Below are 17,959 nucleotides of genomic sequence, written 5' to 3' on the forward strand. Positions count from 1 at the left end.
CCAAGTCCCAGGAAGATGAAAAGCAACCGAACCATATGATCAGAACTCACAGCAGAGATACGGTGGCACTGGGAATTTTTCTTTTTCTGAATTTTGAACAAGAATATATTCACAGGAAAGCACAATAAACAATTGAAAAGAACAGCTAATTTTACATCAGCACTAGAAGGAACCCATATCCGTGCTATAAACAGAATAATCATTACCACACAAATCCAACTTATCTTCGTCCCACTTCAGAATCTCGCGTGCGTAACGGAGTGCTTCATCTACAGTATTTGACTGCCACCCTTTTGCCTGGGTGACATACAACTTCCGCCCTGTTAAAGAAGCAAAGAGTCTTTTGAACTTAACTGCTATGTATTGATAAGCCTGCTGTGCCAGCGAGGTATTGTTATTGCTGCTCGTGTTGTAATTGCTGTTGTTATTGCAGGGCCGGTGACTGCTGCTTGGTGGGTTGAAGTCATCAAACCACTGGCATGCCCTGAGCGGAACTTTGTATATTTTCTGCTCAAGTAGGTCGATCTTGTTCAGTACTAATAAGAAGGCAGCTTGATCGAAACTCGGATGCATAATCATGCTTTTGAACAGTTTCTTGCTCACCAACATCTTGTTCTGACCCATGCATTCCCCGTCTTCACAGATTTGGTCATATTCATTGATAGCAATGCAGAAGACAACAATTCGAACATCTTCAAACATTTCTAGCCACTTGCGATTTTCTTTTAGCCCTTTAGCATGTACTCTAATGAGCTGGTACCTGTATCACAAACGATGACCATAAAGCATTCATTATTTATATTAGCTATCCAATGCTTTAAGGAAAAGTATGGTTCAAATGAAACTCAAAAGCAAACAGGGAACATCTCCCATATAATAGGCAAGAAAATTTGCATCTGCGTGTGCACACACACACACAATATATATATTAAAAAATCATAGTTTTAAGTATTTTTTTCTCACGTCTAACACCGTAGATGTGATCTATAGGGTTTGTTTAGTGAGAACCAGCTTTTGGATCGCCGGAATCTGACCTGTATACAAGTTTTTCCGGTGATCCAAAATCAATGGCTATGAAGGTACCAGTTTTTTTCGGCTCATAAAAATATGTTTTTTTGTCAAAAAAACATGATCCAAGAGTAGATTTCCACTAAATCGAGCATACTAAACACATCTAACGGTTCAGATCAATCATAAACACTCAAAACCTATGGGGCAGAAAGAGAAATGGGGCCTATTATGCTCTCTCTCTCTCTCTCTCTCTCTCTCTCTCTCTCTCTCTCTCTCTCTCTCTCTCTCATATATATATATATATATATATATATATATATATATATATATATATATATATATATATATATATCTGATGATGCATTCATCATTGCTTATTCATTAAAAAACATGCCTTGCGTTGAATAAGAAACTTTGATGCAATGTGAGTTCGGATTGCCTAAATATGCATCTAAACAAGAAAATTTCCTAATTTAATACATGTTTTCTACTAAGCTATAGAAAATACATCTATGAGTTCTGATTAAGCAAGCACTCAAAACCATGTAGGACAGTTTAGGATATAAGACTGTTCAGGAGCTACTCATATATATATATATATATATATATATATATATATATATATATATATATATATATATATATATATATATATATATATATCCAGTGTCATCTACATGGTGGTGACAGATTCAGTTTAAGAACCTAGCAAATGGATCATGTTGATCGGCATCATCAATATTGTCATCAGAAGGTAATTGGGGAAATGAGAATTCCATAAATGCCAGCCCATTTGATGGATGACCCTCAGCATAAAGGATGTCCACGTCTGATGGTTCATAATCAGTTCTTGATATATCTACAACCTGCAACAAAGATCTAGGCTATGTTAGATTTTTCTCATTAAATATGAACACCAGGACAAGTGGATATATCAGTTAAGTTCCAGATTTTCCATGTTCATGGGAGACCTGCAGGAAGAGTAAGTTTTATCTAGTACCATCAGTGTGACCTTAAAAGCACTCCAACACAACCACATAAGGACAAACACAACATTTTCCAGGCATGCAATGTTCAGTATTGCAAATAAACATTGTTTTGGAAAGCAAGTGCTCTGGACACAGTAATAATCCACCAAATAACAATGTCCAGAGCACTTGCTTTCCAAAACAATGTATGATAATGAAGAAAATTTTAAACACGTTGACAATTGCTGTGGACCCACTTGTGTAATATTACATTGATGTTGCTAAATCTCTGTATTATGGTCTTCCAGAACATAATCTGTATGGGACTGGGATATGTTCCACCTCTCCTGTCCGTTCCGGTTTCCCACTTTATTCTTTCTTTTCCCAGAAACTTCCTTTTGTTAATTCATATGGTACAACTTGAGAAACTAACTAAATTATATGCATTCCTTTCCTTTATCAATTTCGGTTAGCTATTACTCCCTTCTGATTAGTGTTTGAGACATGCAGAAGGAATTATTTCCAGCCACTTCTTTTCACACAAAAGTAGTTAATGTTAACAATCCGTTTCTTTGCTGCTCCAAATTTGGATACAGACTTTTGCAGCATCACGCTTCCAAATGTATGAAAGTATGCACACATAATGCACAGGGATCACACTTATGTCTATTTTTTAATTGCTGAAATTAAAATAAAACAAACTATAACTAATATACTATTAGCATGATGATCACATGCAAGCATACATGCTACTGCCGGACACTCATAAACATAAAAGATTCCTAAGGCGCATGAGTCATTACCATATACACAATATATGGTCACATGAATTGTAAAACCATAGTGACTGCGCAACATGCTTGTGTGAGAAAACACAAATAGGTTCATTAACAGCACGTTTGAATTGCAGGACGCACCCAAGTGGGGACTGAGTCCTGCGTTTGACATGCAGGAACCAAGCGGTCTTGAATTGCAGGATGCACCCAAGCGGAGACTGAGTCCTGCATTTGACATGCAGGAACCAAGCGGTCCTGGCAGGGACCGCTTGCTTCCTGCCCCTTCATATTTCAGAAGGGTGTGTAGAACCTGTGCGACTCACAGGTCCTGGACAAACGCCACCTGGTGTGTCCAGGTGGCATTTGAGTCCAACACACCCTAATAGACTCAAAGAGGATGACTGGTTTGACAGACAGGTAAGACTGATCATTCCAATTTAAATAAAGGTATCAGTCCTAAAATCCTTTGAAATACTCCCATATAGCTAATAATGAATCAGAATTTTGAGTTAGATATTTAGTTATGCTAATATACAAGTTCTATACAACCATCATACATTAGAATCCTATGCTTTCAGCTACTTTCCTGCTACCGTCACCTAGGTGTTAACATGTAAGAACAGCAAATATAGATCTTCAATTTAATAGCAAAAGGACTCAAAGTCCTACAGGATCTGTGGCTCCCTCACCTGGCAAACAAGAAGATTAACCATGATAGCTCTTTGTTTACTAGCATCATGTAATTGACCCAAAACCTGAGTAAGACACTATCCATGCCAACAGGTGATGGTGCTACTCAAGCCTCCCACACAAGTATTCAGGAAACTGATAATATGTACTCAGACAGGAACCACCACAACTATCTATACCGGTGACTCACACGGTCTCTACATGTTAGAATTCAACAATACAAACAAGCAGGGCAAAAGGCCCACTGTCAAAATCATGAGGAACATAATTTTCTAGTTTAGAATGAGTTTCTCCTGCCTATGATATAACATTCTGCTCTTTCCCTTGCAAACACCACCAGCAAAAAGAACATAAATATTGCAAAATTGCAAACTATGGAAAACACTTATCGCGGAACTTATACAGCAAAAAGAATCTCTCTTTTCAATTCTAATTATAGAGGAACCCAGTCACCCACAGAGCTAAGATAATATCTCTCCAGTTTTGATGACCATGGACTTGGCTGAATTTTTACAAATTACAAGCCCCTAAAATTCCACTTGATTTTTGTAAAAAAGCAGAGGTAAGTCCGGTTATAAAACCTTTCATTGATAATTTAAAAACAACAGAACAGAACATGTTAGTTGAAAAATACTGACAAATCACATCATGAAGTTCAAGAATTCCTTTAACTCCATGCATTATATCCACAGAAATCATCAGTCTTACCCTCTCCAAAAAGTAACTTGCAGCACTAGGAAGAGCCGGAAGTTCATTTCTTCTAGCATATGTTGCCTGAATTGCAGGATCCCTCCACAATTCCTCAACTATTGGTGCATATTCACGGGTAGCAGCAGGGAAAATTACTTCAAGTTCACCCGACACCATAATTTTAAGAAGCCAATCAGAAAAAACCTTCATCTTTGTGCTTATGGCATAAATATTTTGACTATCACCTCCTTTAACAGCCCCTGTATCAATCAAATTTTGCGGTTAGCATATCGACAGTTTGCTATGCAAATTACACAAGATAGGGCATGAAGCTTAACCCTAATTCCAATAGAGCATTAAAGACACTTGAGCAACCTAGGATGAGCACTGGCTAGAGACTTATCTAGCTCTTATATCAAGTTCAGTGCTACATCTCTAGTCAGTGACTCAAAAGTACTCATCTTTTGGACCCGTAGATACACAAACATGATAATAGTGACTTGGCAAAGGCATGGGGATTAAGGCCCTCGCCAAGACAGATCAAGTTACTGACTTCCAAGTTGAGCTATAGAACCTCTGACATTTGTCAATAGGCACAGGGGACAACACCACTGCTTCAATTGAACAATAATGAAGACAAAGACCACATAAATGGGCAGACAAACCATTATCCATCTTGATTGATAAAAAATAAACCAACTTTTTGTAAATGGGAGGAACCAGAAACATAAATTTCTTTATTAGCTGCACAAAGATAATATAAAGATATTCAGACTCCTGCATTCTGAGGCAGAGAATAAAATAGCATTTATCTGCAGTTAATGCACAGAAAGAAAGAATGATATATCTAACCTCGCAGTCAATATGGTTGTCAAAAAACAATTATTTTAAGCAGGAAGCATGGGAAAGCTGAAATCACAAAAGATAAAAACAAAAGCCCATCAAGTATTTGTTTTTGAAACATGATAACCAAAAAACAAGACAAGTATTAAAACATCACATTTTACTACCTATGTCAATTGAAATAATATGGAATAATGGAAGCAATAAGATGACATAAATGCTTGGTTTAACACTCAAATCTCATGAATACGATCATTGTCATCAAGATCATTATACAGGAAAGTTGTCACAAAAATTACTAGAACCTAACATGCATGTGATGGAACATATTTAGGAGGAAAAAAAAGGAAAGAACTTACCTGAGGTGTCCAACTCATCATGCAGCCCACAATTATTGGTTTCTATCATATATTCCTCCTCAAATCGTTCACGTCCCTCAAGTAGGATACAAAGGTAGCGATACACATTACTTTGGATCATCAGCTTAATACTTTGACGCTCATCCTCCAAAAAAGGGTTAGCTTTATATAGAAATTTTGCCTGAAAGACAGATTGAGGTAACTAGGAAATTAATCAAAAAAAATATCACATAGTATGTATACTATATAACATAATAATTCTGTCACATCAACTTTTCGAGAAAACGATATTGGATATAGTAAAACAATAATATGATCAAAGATTACTGTGCTCATATATTTACTGCTGTTTGGGAGAACCTAATGGGATAAGAAGACTAAGAAGAGACCCTCCTCCTTTATCATCTCTTATATTGATGAGATTGAAAATGCCAAGCTTTAGGAGAGAGTTCACATGGACACTGATGATGCTTTTGATGAGCCATCTCTTTTTGTTGATGGAATTCAACTGCAAAGTGGTGTTACTCCAAATCAATCAAGACAAAGGCATGGGTGTTTTGGGAAGGGAAAACAAAAAAAAAAACATTTGCTCTTTTCAGTTAGATGAGAGAGAGAGAGAGACAGTTTGACAGGGAAAACAGGTGGGAGGTCAGAGTCATGCCCAACTGTCTTAATAACACAACATTCAAGATCATATATTTAGGTATTACTTGATTGTTTCCACCCCACCAAAAAGGTCACGATTTTGAACTGTTAAAACATAACAATTAAATTGAGAGCCTTCCAGACAAGCTTAAAATAACTAGCAAGATGGCAAGTTTTAAACAAGCATAGAATGGCAACAATATTGCAACAAATCGAAATGGACTCTTATTCTGGTTCTACCTCTTTATTTTCTTTTCACTATGGAATGTGCTAAAGTTCGAAGAAACTACTAGCTATTCCAAGTAAAAGACAAGTAGATTGATTTTGAAAGTCAAGTAGATTGATTTTGAAAAAAACACACAAAAACATCAACAGGACAATATCAAAGGGAACATCCCACAGCAATGACAAAACAATTTATGCAAAGCAATTGCTAACTAGTACGAAAAGTGATTCAAGGTAAAGTATTCAAAATGAAAGCAAGTAATAATTAGTAATATGAGCAGATATCACTTTTCACAGGAGGATTAGACAACCCTCAGTGAAGTTATGACAATCCAACCAAGTTAAAAGTTGCAAAAAGATATCAGCTTAGCCAAACACTAAAAGGAAACAAGTTTATCTTATCCTTAAGTTCCAAGCATGCTTGTTCTATACAACCGGAGTAGGCTGGGACCAGAGAAAGGACAACATAGGACAAAGAATTTGAGAAATTCTTTGACCAAGAAAAAAAGGAATCTCTAAACCTCACCTATAAAAAGTAGAGAACTCAATCAGCCTACCAAAGAAAGCTATATTTATGCTATTATGCATTACCACTAACTAAAAAAACAAAAACAGCACCATGAGCAAGGTGTTTAAAGAAAAATGCCTGCATTGCATAAGAAACCGATAGTTAAGATACAAGTTTGTATATGGCACTCAATGAAAGGTTGAAACCATAAAAAGAAGAGCACGTCATACAAGATAAAATTCCCAAGGTAGTTAGGATCATAAAACTCAAAGGAATAAAGCTACGGAATGCTCAACCAAGAACTCCATCAGACAGAAGCACGTCACATGCACATATTTCAATGCTATTTGGTGTCACCTGTTTGAATAAAGTACTAGTTCCAGTTCCTGGTTGTCCAATTAAAAGTATCTTCTGAACTCTCTGCTCAAAACATTCAGGTAAAATTCTAATGGGCAATCCATTCACTTCTTCTCTAAAAGAATTAGATGCTTTACAAGGCGTGGGCAGTGATAGAACAGAACAAATCAGCCGTGTTCCAGCCTGCAAAATATCACCAAGGCAAACTATGAGCTTATCGGGAGAGATGTCTTAAAACATAGAGTAAACGGATAAGTGCATGAAGAAACCTTGCCCCATATATGTCCTTTGATATTTTTCTGCCCCTCCTCCTGATACGACCCATCAGCATTCACCCAAAAGTGAGGATTTCCAGCACATTGGACTCCAGCCCACTGCAGTAAAGCACAATGGCTTAAAATTCCCATAAACAATCAAACGCATATCCATCCAAGGATAATATCTGTACGTGAATTATCCGTAAACCTGAAGCATCCGCAGCTCCACTTTTGTAATTTCCCGGCCGTTAATGTACACGTTGGTGTTCCCATCGCTGGCATTAAACATGAGACTGCCTCCTACATTTAGATGTGGAGTGATAATCTTGTGAGGCTTGCTTCCATCCTGTCAATTATTCCAATTCAGAAGTGAAAACCAAACTAAAGAAAAGGTTGAGAAAGGAATGTATGTGTTTTTTACTTTTTTTCAGAAAAAAGAGATGAAACGCAGAAACCAACTCCAATCCTTCCCTCACCTTTCCCCACAGACCGGATACTTTGTCATACCAGTATCTGCCAGGCTTCATCTTCGTCGGGGGGTTGCTGCACGACATCAAGATCGCCATCTCTTCGGGCGAAAGCTGCTTCCCATTCACGAAGATGCTCTCCGGCAGCAGCTGGTTCGCATCGCACGATTTCTCCGCCTTCATTATCTCCCGAACCTCTAACGAGCTCAACAACCTCCTGAGCAACCGAGAACACTTCCCCAAGCTCTCCCTCTTCGACTCGTCGATCGGATAACCGATGCAACCGACGCATTTCCTCCCTTCAGGCATCGACCCCATTGCTCTGAGCACGCAATTGCTGCAATACTTCGCGTTGCAGACGAGGCAAACCTCCTTATCTATCAGCCAATTCCCCCTAAAGCATCGATGGCAGGCCCCTTTCTTTAACCTCGAGCCCGAACCTCCGTCTCGAAGAACTCCGTTCCGGCTCAAAGAAGTATCCTCCTCCTGAAACGTCACGGTTTGGGGTTTCTTCGCATCACCGGGAAGTTCCTCGTTCTCCGACCTCCGGAAAGACCACACCGACCCCGGGTCCTGATCGTCCCCCTTCCACGACAAATCCCCCGAGGAGAGAATCGGCGAGCTCCGAGCAGAATCCTCATCTTCCGAACCCCAATCCGGAGGGATCGAGCTCAGATCCTCCCCAGAATTCGTCAGCAAATTGGAGAACCCTCCTTCCACGGACAACTCATCCACTCCGGCGCTCGCCCCGTCGTCCCCGGCCCGCTCGATCGAGGATGACTCCATCACCGACTTTGGCGACGCTCGGTCGAGGTCGGGATCCTTCTGGCCGGCGACGACGACGAGATCCCGCTGCTTCGAGATGGGTTTCGGGACCCAAGAGACGGATCGAACGGGGATTCCGGCAGAGAGGACGGGCTTGATGACCGGGATGGCGCCAGGGAGGGAGGCGGAGACTGGCGAGGCGACCGGAATCCGGTCAACGTCGACGGGGATGACCTTGGGGAGATCGTAGGCGACGGGCGGACCCTGGTACTCCACGGCGAAGGAGAAGTCGAGCTGGTCCTCGTCGGGAATGGGGGCTCCGACCGGCAACATCTTCCTCAGAAGTTCCTCCATCTCCATTTCCTTCCTTCCTTCCTTCCTTCGTAGGGCTCCCTCACTCCATGACCAGTCCCTCCGCAAAATCACGAAAAAGAAAAAAACCTGATCTCCAACCAGGGGAGGAAAAACGAGAGCTAGGGTTGGGCTTTGGGGACGACGCGAAATGCAGATCGGGAACTCCTGAGTGTCCGAACGACGGAGAACGGAAGGGAAAATGATTTGGATTCTGATGAGGAGTATCCAAACGAGGGGAGAAGAACGCCTCTGTCTTTATCTCCTTCTTCCTCCTTTCTTTTCTGGGATTCCTGACGCTCGGGACTTGGAACGCCCGGGGAACGCACACAACCGCACCGGCGATTTTGGTGGGATCCGCCCTCGCTTCTTCTGGTTTCTTTGGGACGGAGGGGACGTGATGCTGACGTGGGCGTCCGTGGCGCGCCTCAGATTGTGGCGCTTGTGGCGCTGTAGCCTTTTCGTTTCCGCTCCTCCTTGGTGGGGTCCGTCGGACTGACCCACTTTGAACGGAGCTCTAACCCACACGGACTCGGATGCTTCACCTTATTTCGTAGCCATCGACCATTGCTTGTATCCTTACAGGAGCTAAATGGATGAAAAACTCTCTCTCTACGGGATCTTGGATCGCCTTCCGCATCTATGCAAAGCTTGTTCGTCTTCGACAACGTATTAAGGAATGGCTCAGTTTTAATAACCTGAACAAGTTTAGGTTCATGAGCTCTCTTCTTTGGCCCAACTTCGGGTCGATCTTGATGGTGTGTTGAAAGGTCAAGTGTTTCAGATGCAAGAACGTATCATCGTCCTCTGTGCTCTTGTTGCAGAATGAAGAGCATGAGATGAGCTTAGATGAAAGTTGAAGGTCAGTGTTACATGGTTGGCTAATGGTGATGATAATACATTATTTTTTCACATGAATGCATCAAACAAATACAATAAGAATCGGTTCCTTTCAGTCGAGATCGATGAATGCCAGTTTGGTCAGCAAAATTGTTTGTCAGTTATTACTTATTATTTCTTTAGGCTGTATTCGGTCGACTCATGCATTGGGAGGGTCATCGACGGTATGGGTTATAAGTGGTTGGCGACAAATCAATATATTCTTCTTCAAGCTTGATTCACCAAAGTTGAGATTTCTAATGCTATTAGCGGCCTCTCGGGATGAAAGGCCCTAGGCCTTGATGGTTTTCACGTCAACTTCTTCAAAGCCTTTTGGTCAATTGTTAAAACTGACATGCTCCATTTGTTCGATGAATTCTATTGTAATGCAAGGTTGCCTAAACCATACCATGTGGCGGTCATTTTTTTTATTCTTAAGAGGTAAGGGGTGTCAGACATATCCAACTTCAGGCCGATTTCGGTGATGGGTGCTTTATATCGCATTTTATCTAAGGTGTTGTCTAATCGGTTGTGCGCTATCATTGATCAACTTGTCTCTCTGAACAAGAAGGCTTTTATTCCAGGTCGAAGTTTGCAAGGGTCTTTTATTTGTGCAAGTGAGCTTCTTCACTCTTTACAGTCGATTGGAGCACCGTACTTCTTGCTAAAATTGGATTTTCACAAAACTTATGATAGTCTGGCATGAAATTTTCTGATTGAATCTCTAACAAATATGGGGTTGGGCAACTGGTTTATAGCTTGGGTTAAGGAGTTGGTCACGAAATTCATGTCGTCGGTTTGCATCAACGGACCGAAAGGAGAAGAATTCAAGTTGGCTAGAGGTGTGCGACAGGATTATCCCCTAGCCCCTATCCTTTTTAATATCGCGAGAAATGGTTTACCTATTCTTATGAAGAGAGCAGAACAAATTAACTTATTGAATTCCTTGGGCATTCCTGGTTTTGTTGGTCACACCATTCAATATGCAGACGATATTATAATATTTGATCATGTGAATGTTAATCAAATGTTCAGGTTGTGCTTCATTATTAAAGACTTCACTGCAATTTCAAGCCTTCGCGTGAACGAAAGTAAGTGCACTCTGGTCTTACTCAATGTTGACCCTCTTCTCCAATCGGTTGCTACAGGAATCTTCAACTGCCTGATATCCGACCTTCCAGTCAATTTCTTGGGTTTATCGTTGCACTCACCGCAGTCATCGAGAATTTCATCTTGGATGTCTACTATAGAGTGGGTGCAAGGGCGATTGCAGTCTTGGAAGGCCCGATATTATCTTTTGCGGGCCGATTGACGCTAATACGCCATGTTTTAGCCCAATTACCAGATTTTCGTATGAGCATGTCCATTATACCGACGACAGTAGAACGAATGATTAACTGTTTGCTCTCGCACTTCCATTGGTCTAGGAATGCATCTCACAAAAAGATCCCGATGGTTTCTTGGCAACAGATCGTTCTCTCGAGGAAGCGAGGCGGCTTGGAGATTCCAGCCTTGAGAAAAAAGGTATCGTTTTAGTCTTGAAGTGGGTCTAGGTCGCTTCCACATCTCCATCTCCTTGAGCTACATTTGTTAGGCAAAAATATGGTAGTCTACCTGACTCCTTTCTTTCGACGCCCAGTTCTGTGTACCATTCGTCCCTCTGGCTGGAGTGGCGGAAGATACCTTGCTCCTTCAGTGACAAGGATCTTAGGCCTGTTCATGGCCGCCCGTGGCTTCACTAGGCCATTGCGAGCGGAGATAGGTTCTCCATTAAGCAAGTTCACAATTCCTTATTGCCTTCCGGGATGGACTGGTTTCCCACTGATTGTATGTGGGGTAAGGGGCCCGCCCGCCAAAGCTTTGGCGTGGCTCTGGATCGTGTTCAAACTCATACTAATGTCTGGAAATGAGGGCTTCAATTTGCCAGCATGTGTGTTCTTTGCGAGAAGCCGGAAGAGGACATGACTCACCTATTTTGATTTTGCTCGGTCATTTTAGACATATTTTTTTAAACTTAGGGTGCACTGTCTTTTCAAATTCATTCAACTTTCGTTACTCGGGACCTCTTGCTTGGTCTCATGATTTTACAACACAAAAAAGGGAGATTATTGTGGCGGGTTTGGTTGTTTTCAGCACGGTGGGTGATCTGGATTGAAAGAAATGACATCTTCTTCAGAGGCATCAAATTCGATTTTGGAAGGCTTTGTCAACGGGTTATGCCTGATGTGTATATGGCTCTTCAATTATAAAGTAGAGATGGGGGTTTGATCAGCTTGTACTCTGAACTGTGCACAGTCACCATCTATATTGTGGTTGTCTTACTCCTATGTTCTTCTCTTATCCAATATTTTGTTGGATGTATTTTGGTAATGTTGAATGTTCTCTCTCTCTTTATATATATATATATATATATATATATATATATATATATATATATATGAGTTATTGATAGCTGCTCAAATGTTAGGTATAAAATGAACATGTTAATTTGGTTTTTTTAGGCTTTTTCATTTTATTTTTAAATTCTGACCATACAGATGTGATCTATTTTTTTTACATGGATAAGCTCTTGAAGAGTTCTCAAAAATCTTTGTAAACTTTTGAGATTTCAAATATCATTTTTTTCATCCAAAACACATGATTCACTTGTGGATTTCTCATAAATCAACCATGCTCAACACATTTATGAGGTCAAAAATGCGAAAAAAAAACATCAGAAGGGCAGAAAACCCCATTTAACACATATCATTTAGAGAAATTGGTAGCTGCTCACACGTGTGAAATGATCTGTGCTAAATGTATACAGTGTTAAATGAAACATGCTATTAGATTTTTCAGGTCTTTTTTAAGTTTTGTCCTCATAGATGTGTCCAGTATGATTCATTTACTTAAAAATAGACATTTGGTCCATGCATTTTGGATCAAAAATGATATTTAGAGCCTCTAAAATTTAATGACAATGGTATGATGTTGATATTTGAAACCTTATAAAAACATATTCATGCATAGGAATCAAATGCTTCAAAAAGTGATTCTAATTATATCACATCTGTACAGTCAAAATTATAAAAAAAAAACACAAAATCTAATAATATGTTTCATTTATCATGTGCCAATTTTGTGTATATTTATATATATATATTTCAGGTGGTATCTGCTAACTATTTTTCTGACTAACTGCCATGCTAATTGTCTGGATTTATTTTTATTGGGATCTATATTCATATTTTGATCTACATTGTACAATTTTGATCCAATGTGGATCTGAGCTTCACTTTGCAACCATGCTTCTGATCTTGTGGATGGCACCTTATAATTGGTTTTAGTTTTTTTTCTCATAGGGTTTGGATTTTATCTGAGTCAAGATACAAGAACCCTAAGGTCGGACAGGCTAAATGCCATGCATCAGATTGAAAGCAGATCAGGTCATGCTGAACATGAGCGTTTTTGCTCTGACATCGTGGCCATCCGATTTGCATTTTAAAAAGCTCAAAAGTCAACAAAACAATGTGGCATTCATTCAAAATGCAAACAGACGGCCACGATGTCGGCATGAGCAAAAACGCTCATGTTTAGCATGACATGATCTGCTCCCGATGTGGTATCCCATTTGGTAAGCAGGGTCATGCAAGGTTGTTAAATGCGATGAGGCGAAGCGAGGCGTTGAGCCTGCGCTTCGCCTCTGAGGCGTACGCCTTAGGTACTGAGGCGTACGCCTCTCACAACGACCTTGCTCTCAAGTATCCGTGGTAAACGAGCCTTGGAAAAGGTGAAACCCCGATAATACCATTAATACGTATTCGAAGGCATCAGAATGACCTTTGTTTAATGATCAGATTTGGAAAGCTGAAACCCCATCTGCAAATAATCAGTTTTTTTTTTATATTTACCTTAGGCGCATCACTGCAACGCCTCAGTACCTTCAGCGTGCGCTTCGCCTCTGAAGCGTACGCTTCAGGTACTGAGGCGTACGCCTCTCACAACACTGGGGTCATGTGTAGGCCCAAGATCGAATCCCTCTGCCACATGGAGCAGCTCTTGTTCTGGTAGGGGTCCGCCAAACCCGAGCTTGCCTTTCACACACAAAAAAAAAAACTAGCCATGAGATGTCTTCATTATAACAAAAAGATATGGTTACTACCCTACAATGCATGCTCAAAACACAAATTGGATTTTTTTTTAAGCAACAAGAGTAGAGGGTGTGGAAATTTTAGTTTTTCAATTTTAATCAATAAGAACTATTTTTTGTCTTTTAATATTTGAAAATATATTTTTAATAAACTACTGTTAAAAATAATAAAACATTATCCATATGAACCCGTGCATATGTCTATATATATATACATCCGATCATATGGTGAGGGACACGTGGCCAAAATGGTGTGTCTCTATGATATAGGTATCGATTCATGTAAAATTTTAAACTGCATGCAATAAATATTTAAATATAGCATAAACAAAGCTTGTGGTATCCAATCTTGTTGGTGGCAAGGCCGGTGGGCCCGGCACCTACCACGTTTGGCTTTTCTGTATGCACGGAAGGCAAAAATGAAAAGATGGGGATGGGACCCACCCTTTTTTTTCATTTTTTGAGACGTGCCTTGTGTTTCATGTGGTTGGAAGCTGCTATATTGTTTTAAAAAGGAAATTGATTCTGTTTTTAAACTGATATACCCTCTCAACTTTGAACCCAATGTTGTCAGTATCGGTATCGTTCCTCAATCGTTGGGTCACCCATTCAGCAGTATCGGCAGGTACCAATACTCAACTGAATCGGTTTGTATCAGCTGAAAAATATTAAAAAAATTATCATGTATCAATCGTTACAATTATTAAAATAATATTTAAACAGTATTTTGACTCTTTTTACAATTATTAAAAATAGCCGATTCAGCCTTCTGTATATCTAATTTCTATCGATATGATGTGTATCGAACAATACATGCCGATACTCACCCAACAACATTGATTGAACCTTTAAGCAAGTGCCTTCATTTTCTCTATCACCTTTGGTTTAATTTTGGGTACACAAATGTTTACATACAATACAAGGATAATGTGGGTCAATAGCGGATATATCTGGCCGCTATTATCTTATTTCTTATTGCTATAATAGAGAGAATTATCATCGACAAGTTCCTAAAATAGTCCCTATAATAGGTTTATAATGGGTCTATCACTTTTTTTACTTGCATACTCCTCCTTCCTGCCAATCTGCCTCGTAAATAGTCAAAGAAAAGTTAGTATTTTTTTTGCATATAACTTATAACTAGAGAAAAATATGATTCATTGAAAAAGAATATATAAATTTTTTGAAAGAAATAGTCTTAAAATAGGAAAAAGGTGCACACTATCCAATTCAAATGAACATATATCTCATGATGGACATATATTTTTATTTGATAAAAGCTAGTGCTAATTCTCTGTCAAGCCTGATAGAAAAGTATATGATAGATTTGAACGGATAGTAATCAAAATTAAATTAGGTGGTGTCCTAACCTGTTCAATATTTCATGTATTTATATAACCATCCTCAGTAGAGCTTCCAAATATAGATGATTTGTTTGGGCACCACTGAAATGTATGCATAAAAATTTTGATTGAGAATATATCGCCTTCCAAAAGAAAAGATTTCAAACAAAAACTAAATGTTTGTCTCATCACTCAATAACTCCCGCAAAACCAAAACACAACCATACCTGCACACAAAAAACAACTTTGTGAACCTTTAAATTGTGAACCGGAGCTCCAACACCACTTGATGTGAGGTTTCGTCCATCAAACAGTAGTCGAACATAATTATCTGCAGACCTGAAAGTTGAGGCATTTCATGAGAATGAAACCATGATATCTACTATGTGTATTTACTGGTTCCCAATTTTATTACACATAAGAAAAAAGAATGGACAAGAAGAAGAAACTAGTAAAACTGGTTAATGCATAGTAAAGAAATCACCGAAATAAGTCTCACAACCAATATCTAGGAAATGTATAACAGCACGCACTCATTCTTTTACCCACTATATTTTATTCCATGAATATCAATAAACCCTTTTTATATTGTCAAAACACTTGAATAACCATAAGTATCAACAATGTTCCTGACAGCACAGAATCATGAAGCTAAAAAATGACATAGTATAGGACCCAAAACCGATCAATTCCCTCTTATTACAGATGTTAATCCCAACTTATCTATATTTTATACTCATCAATTAGACGGAGAAGAAAACCAAATTACTTACCCAGTTAAAATAAGATTTTCATTATGGGGGTTCCAATCACACAATATAATGTTTTTTCCTCCTAGGTGAAAAAGAAGAAAAAAATATATAAAAAGATCAACAAATTAATTACTTACCTAATTACTCCAAAAAAAATGACAAACTTGTCTTTTCCAGATAGAATGCTGATATTAGTACAACTGTGAGGGAGAATAAACAAAAGGCAAGGCATGAATACCACAAAATACTTGATAAAGATATCAACCTCAAGAGAGCCTCCCTAGGACATGGAAACCACCTATTTTAATGCAAAAATAAAAGAAAGATATTAAATGGTGTAGGCATAAAACCAGGAGAAATTTCAAAAATATTTAACAGCAAATTTGTCCTTTATTTCGTATATAAATTTCTGTGATATAACATCTAGAACTAAAATTAAAAAGATGAACTTCCTCAACAGATTCTCGCAACAAAAAACACCAATTAATCACAAGTTATACGATGGAAGCATTTATATAAAAACTAAATAGATCCAGGCGGGAATCAGGTGCTCCAAGAACAATGTGATGATTAGGTTGTGCTTAACATCCCAAATCAGAACCTGGGCAATCACATAAAAGATAGAGACAAGTGATTATTGGATAAAATCAAACAACCTTCTAGCCAGAACAAATACAAAAAGACCATACATTCAGTCAGTCATCTTACTTACACAGCAACTTAAAACGAAGATTACTGAGTGTGATCATTGTTTTGGGTGTTTACAATGAGCAACAAACTCTTGAGCCAGTCTTGAGAAAGTAACATGAGAGGATCAATCACCACTTTGCAGATTAACATTATTTGCAGCAAAATGAAAGAGCTCCTTGTCCCGAAAGGCACCGAAACCATTGTAGCAAACAGGGCCAGCCATGCACAAGCACCACCTTCTCAAACTCCTAGCCGCCGAGGAGATGGTCCACCTTGAATTTCTTTCATCATCTAACTGTGCATTGGCTGGCCTTTGATGACCTGTGTTTGGTGTCAGACGAGTGAAGAGCTCCTTTCATGTGAATAACCCGTGTCCGACATCGACGATGGTGAAGAGCTCGTCCCTCACTGAAAAGGGAAAGAAAAAGAAAGGGAGAAGGGCCCACAAAATATTTCATTTGTCTTCAATAGAAAGGGGATTGCCAAAGTGGGGTTTTGAAGGGAGAGAGTGCTTCAATGCTAGGGTTCAGAGGAGACATGAGTGTTTGGGCCTCTTGTGACCGTGCATGAGGTCGTCTAGGTTTGGGCCTTTCACTCCCTTTTATACTCAAACAACAAATATTGCATATATATATATATATAAAGGGTCTATCAGGCCCTTTTTTTAGAAGTCACTGGATAACGATGACATAATTGTCTCAGTTATAGAATAAAACCCTATAACAGTAAGAGCTATATATCGTTGTTATTGATTTATAGCAGTTTCTCTGGCCGTTAGATATTATTGTTAAAAATCAATAACGGTGAGATAGGGCCCTCGTCTCAAGGCGAGACATGCTTTTTACATCTTGAGGCACATTTTTAACAACACTGGCATCATTTTGCGACTAGAGTCAGATCTCACAATTATACATATAGTTGTTAAAGTGTTTAAACAAAAATATCTAATGACCAAAGAATCTCATCGTTATACATGTCTTTAACGACGAGACGTGTGCAGGGGCAATGCATTTCAAGGGATATCTAACTCGTCGTTATTGATGAAGCTAATAACAGTGAGATTCATGATTATAGTAGAGTAATAATGGTGAGATTCATGCTTCGCCGTTATTAATGAAGGTAATAACGAAGACAAAAATCTCGTTGTTATTGCTTTATCAATAGCGGTCAGATTTGTTCTTGCTGAAAAAGAGTTGCCGCTATTGACCCTCATCCGTGTAGTGATCATATTCTTTTCTACTTTTTTCTGAATAA

The 17,959-nt window shown here is 39.1% G+C and overlaps 1 protein-coding gene across 1 annotated transcript; it reads right to left on the reverse strand.

Annotated features, from left to right (window-relative positions):
- Window positions 1–67: 67 nt before the first annotated feature.
- LOC149835136 (extra-large guanine nucleotide-binding protein 1-like) lies at window positions 68–9,252 on the reverse strand. Its single transcript, XM_090011717.1, has 8 exons — window positions 7,806–9,252; window positions 7,538–7,675; window positions 7,342–7,446; window positions 7,073–7,255; window positions 5,338–5,518; window positions 4,154–4,395; window positions 1,717–1,877; window positions 68–760 (listed from the first exon to the last, which is right to left on the reverse strand). The coding sequence occupies exons 1-8, from the start codon at window positions 8,919–8,921 to the stop codon at window positions 163–165; spliced, it is 2,724 nt and encodes a 907-aa protein (XP_089867843.1). The 5' UTR covers window positions 8,922–9,252; the 3' UTR covers window positions 68–162.
- Window positions 9,253–17,959: the final 8,707 nt, after the last annotated feature.

The sequence above is a fragment of the Nuphar pumila genome, chromosome 6 (assembly GCF_984573655.1).
Source record: "Nuphar pumila chromosome 6, dmNupPumi1.hap1.1, whole genome shotgun sequence".
NCBI classification, from domain to species: domain Eukaryota; kingdom Viridiplantae; phylum Streptophyta; class Magnoliopsida; order Nymphaeales; family Nymphaeaceae; genus Nuphar; species Nuphar pumila.

Excerpts from the sequence above, each read along its gene's own strand:
- LOC149835136 (XM_090011717.1), bottom strand. The coding sequence starts at position 8,921 with ATGGAGATGGAGGAACTTCTGAGGAAGATGTTGCCGGTCGGAGCCCCC. Across the intron at positions 7,447-7,537 it reads TGGAGCTGCGGATGCTTCAG|TGGGCTGGAGTCCAATGTGC; the intron begins GTTTACGGATAA and ends GCTTTACTGCAG. Across the intron at positions 7,256-7,341 it reads AAGGACATATATGGGGCAAG|GCTGGAACACGGCTGATTTG; the intron begins GTTTCTTCATGC and ends GATATTTTGCAG.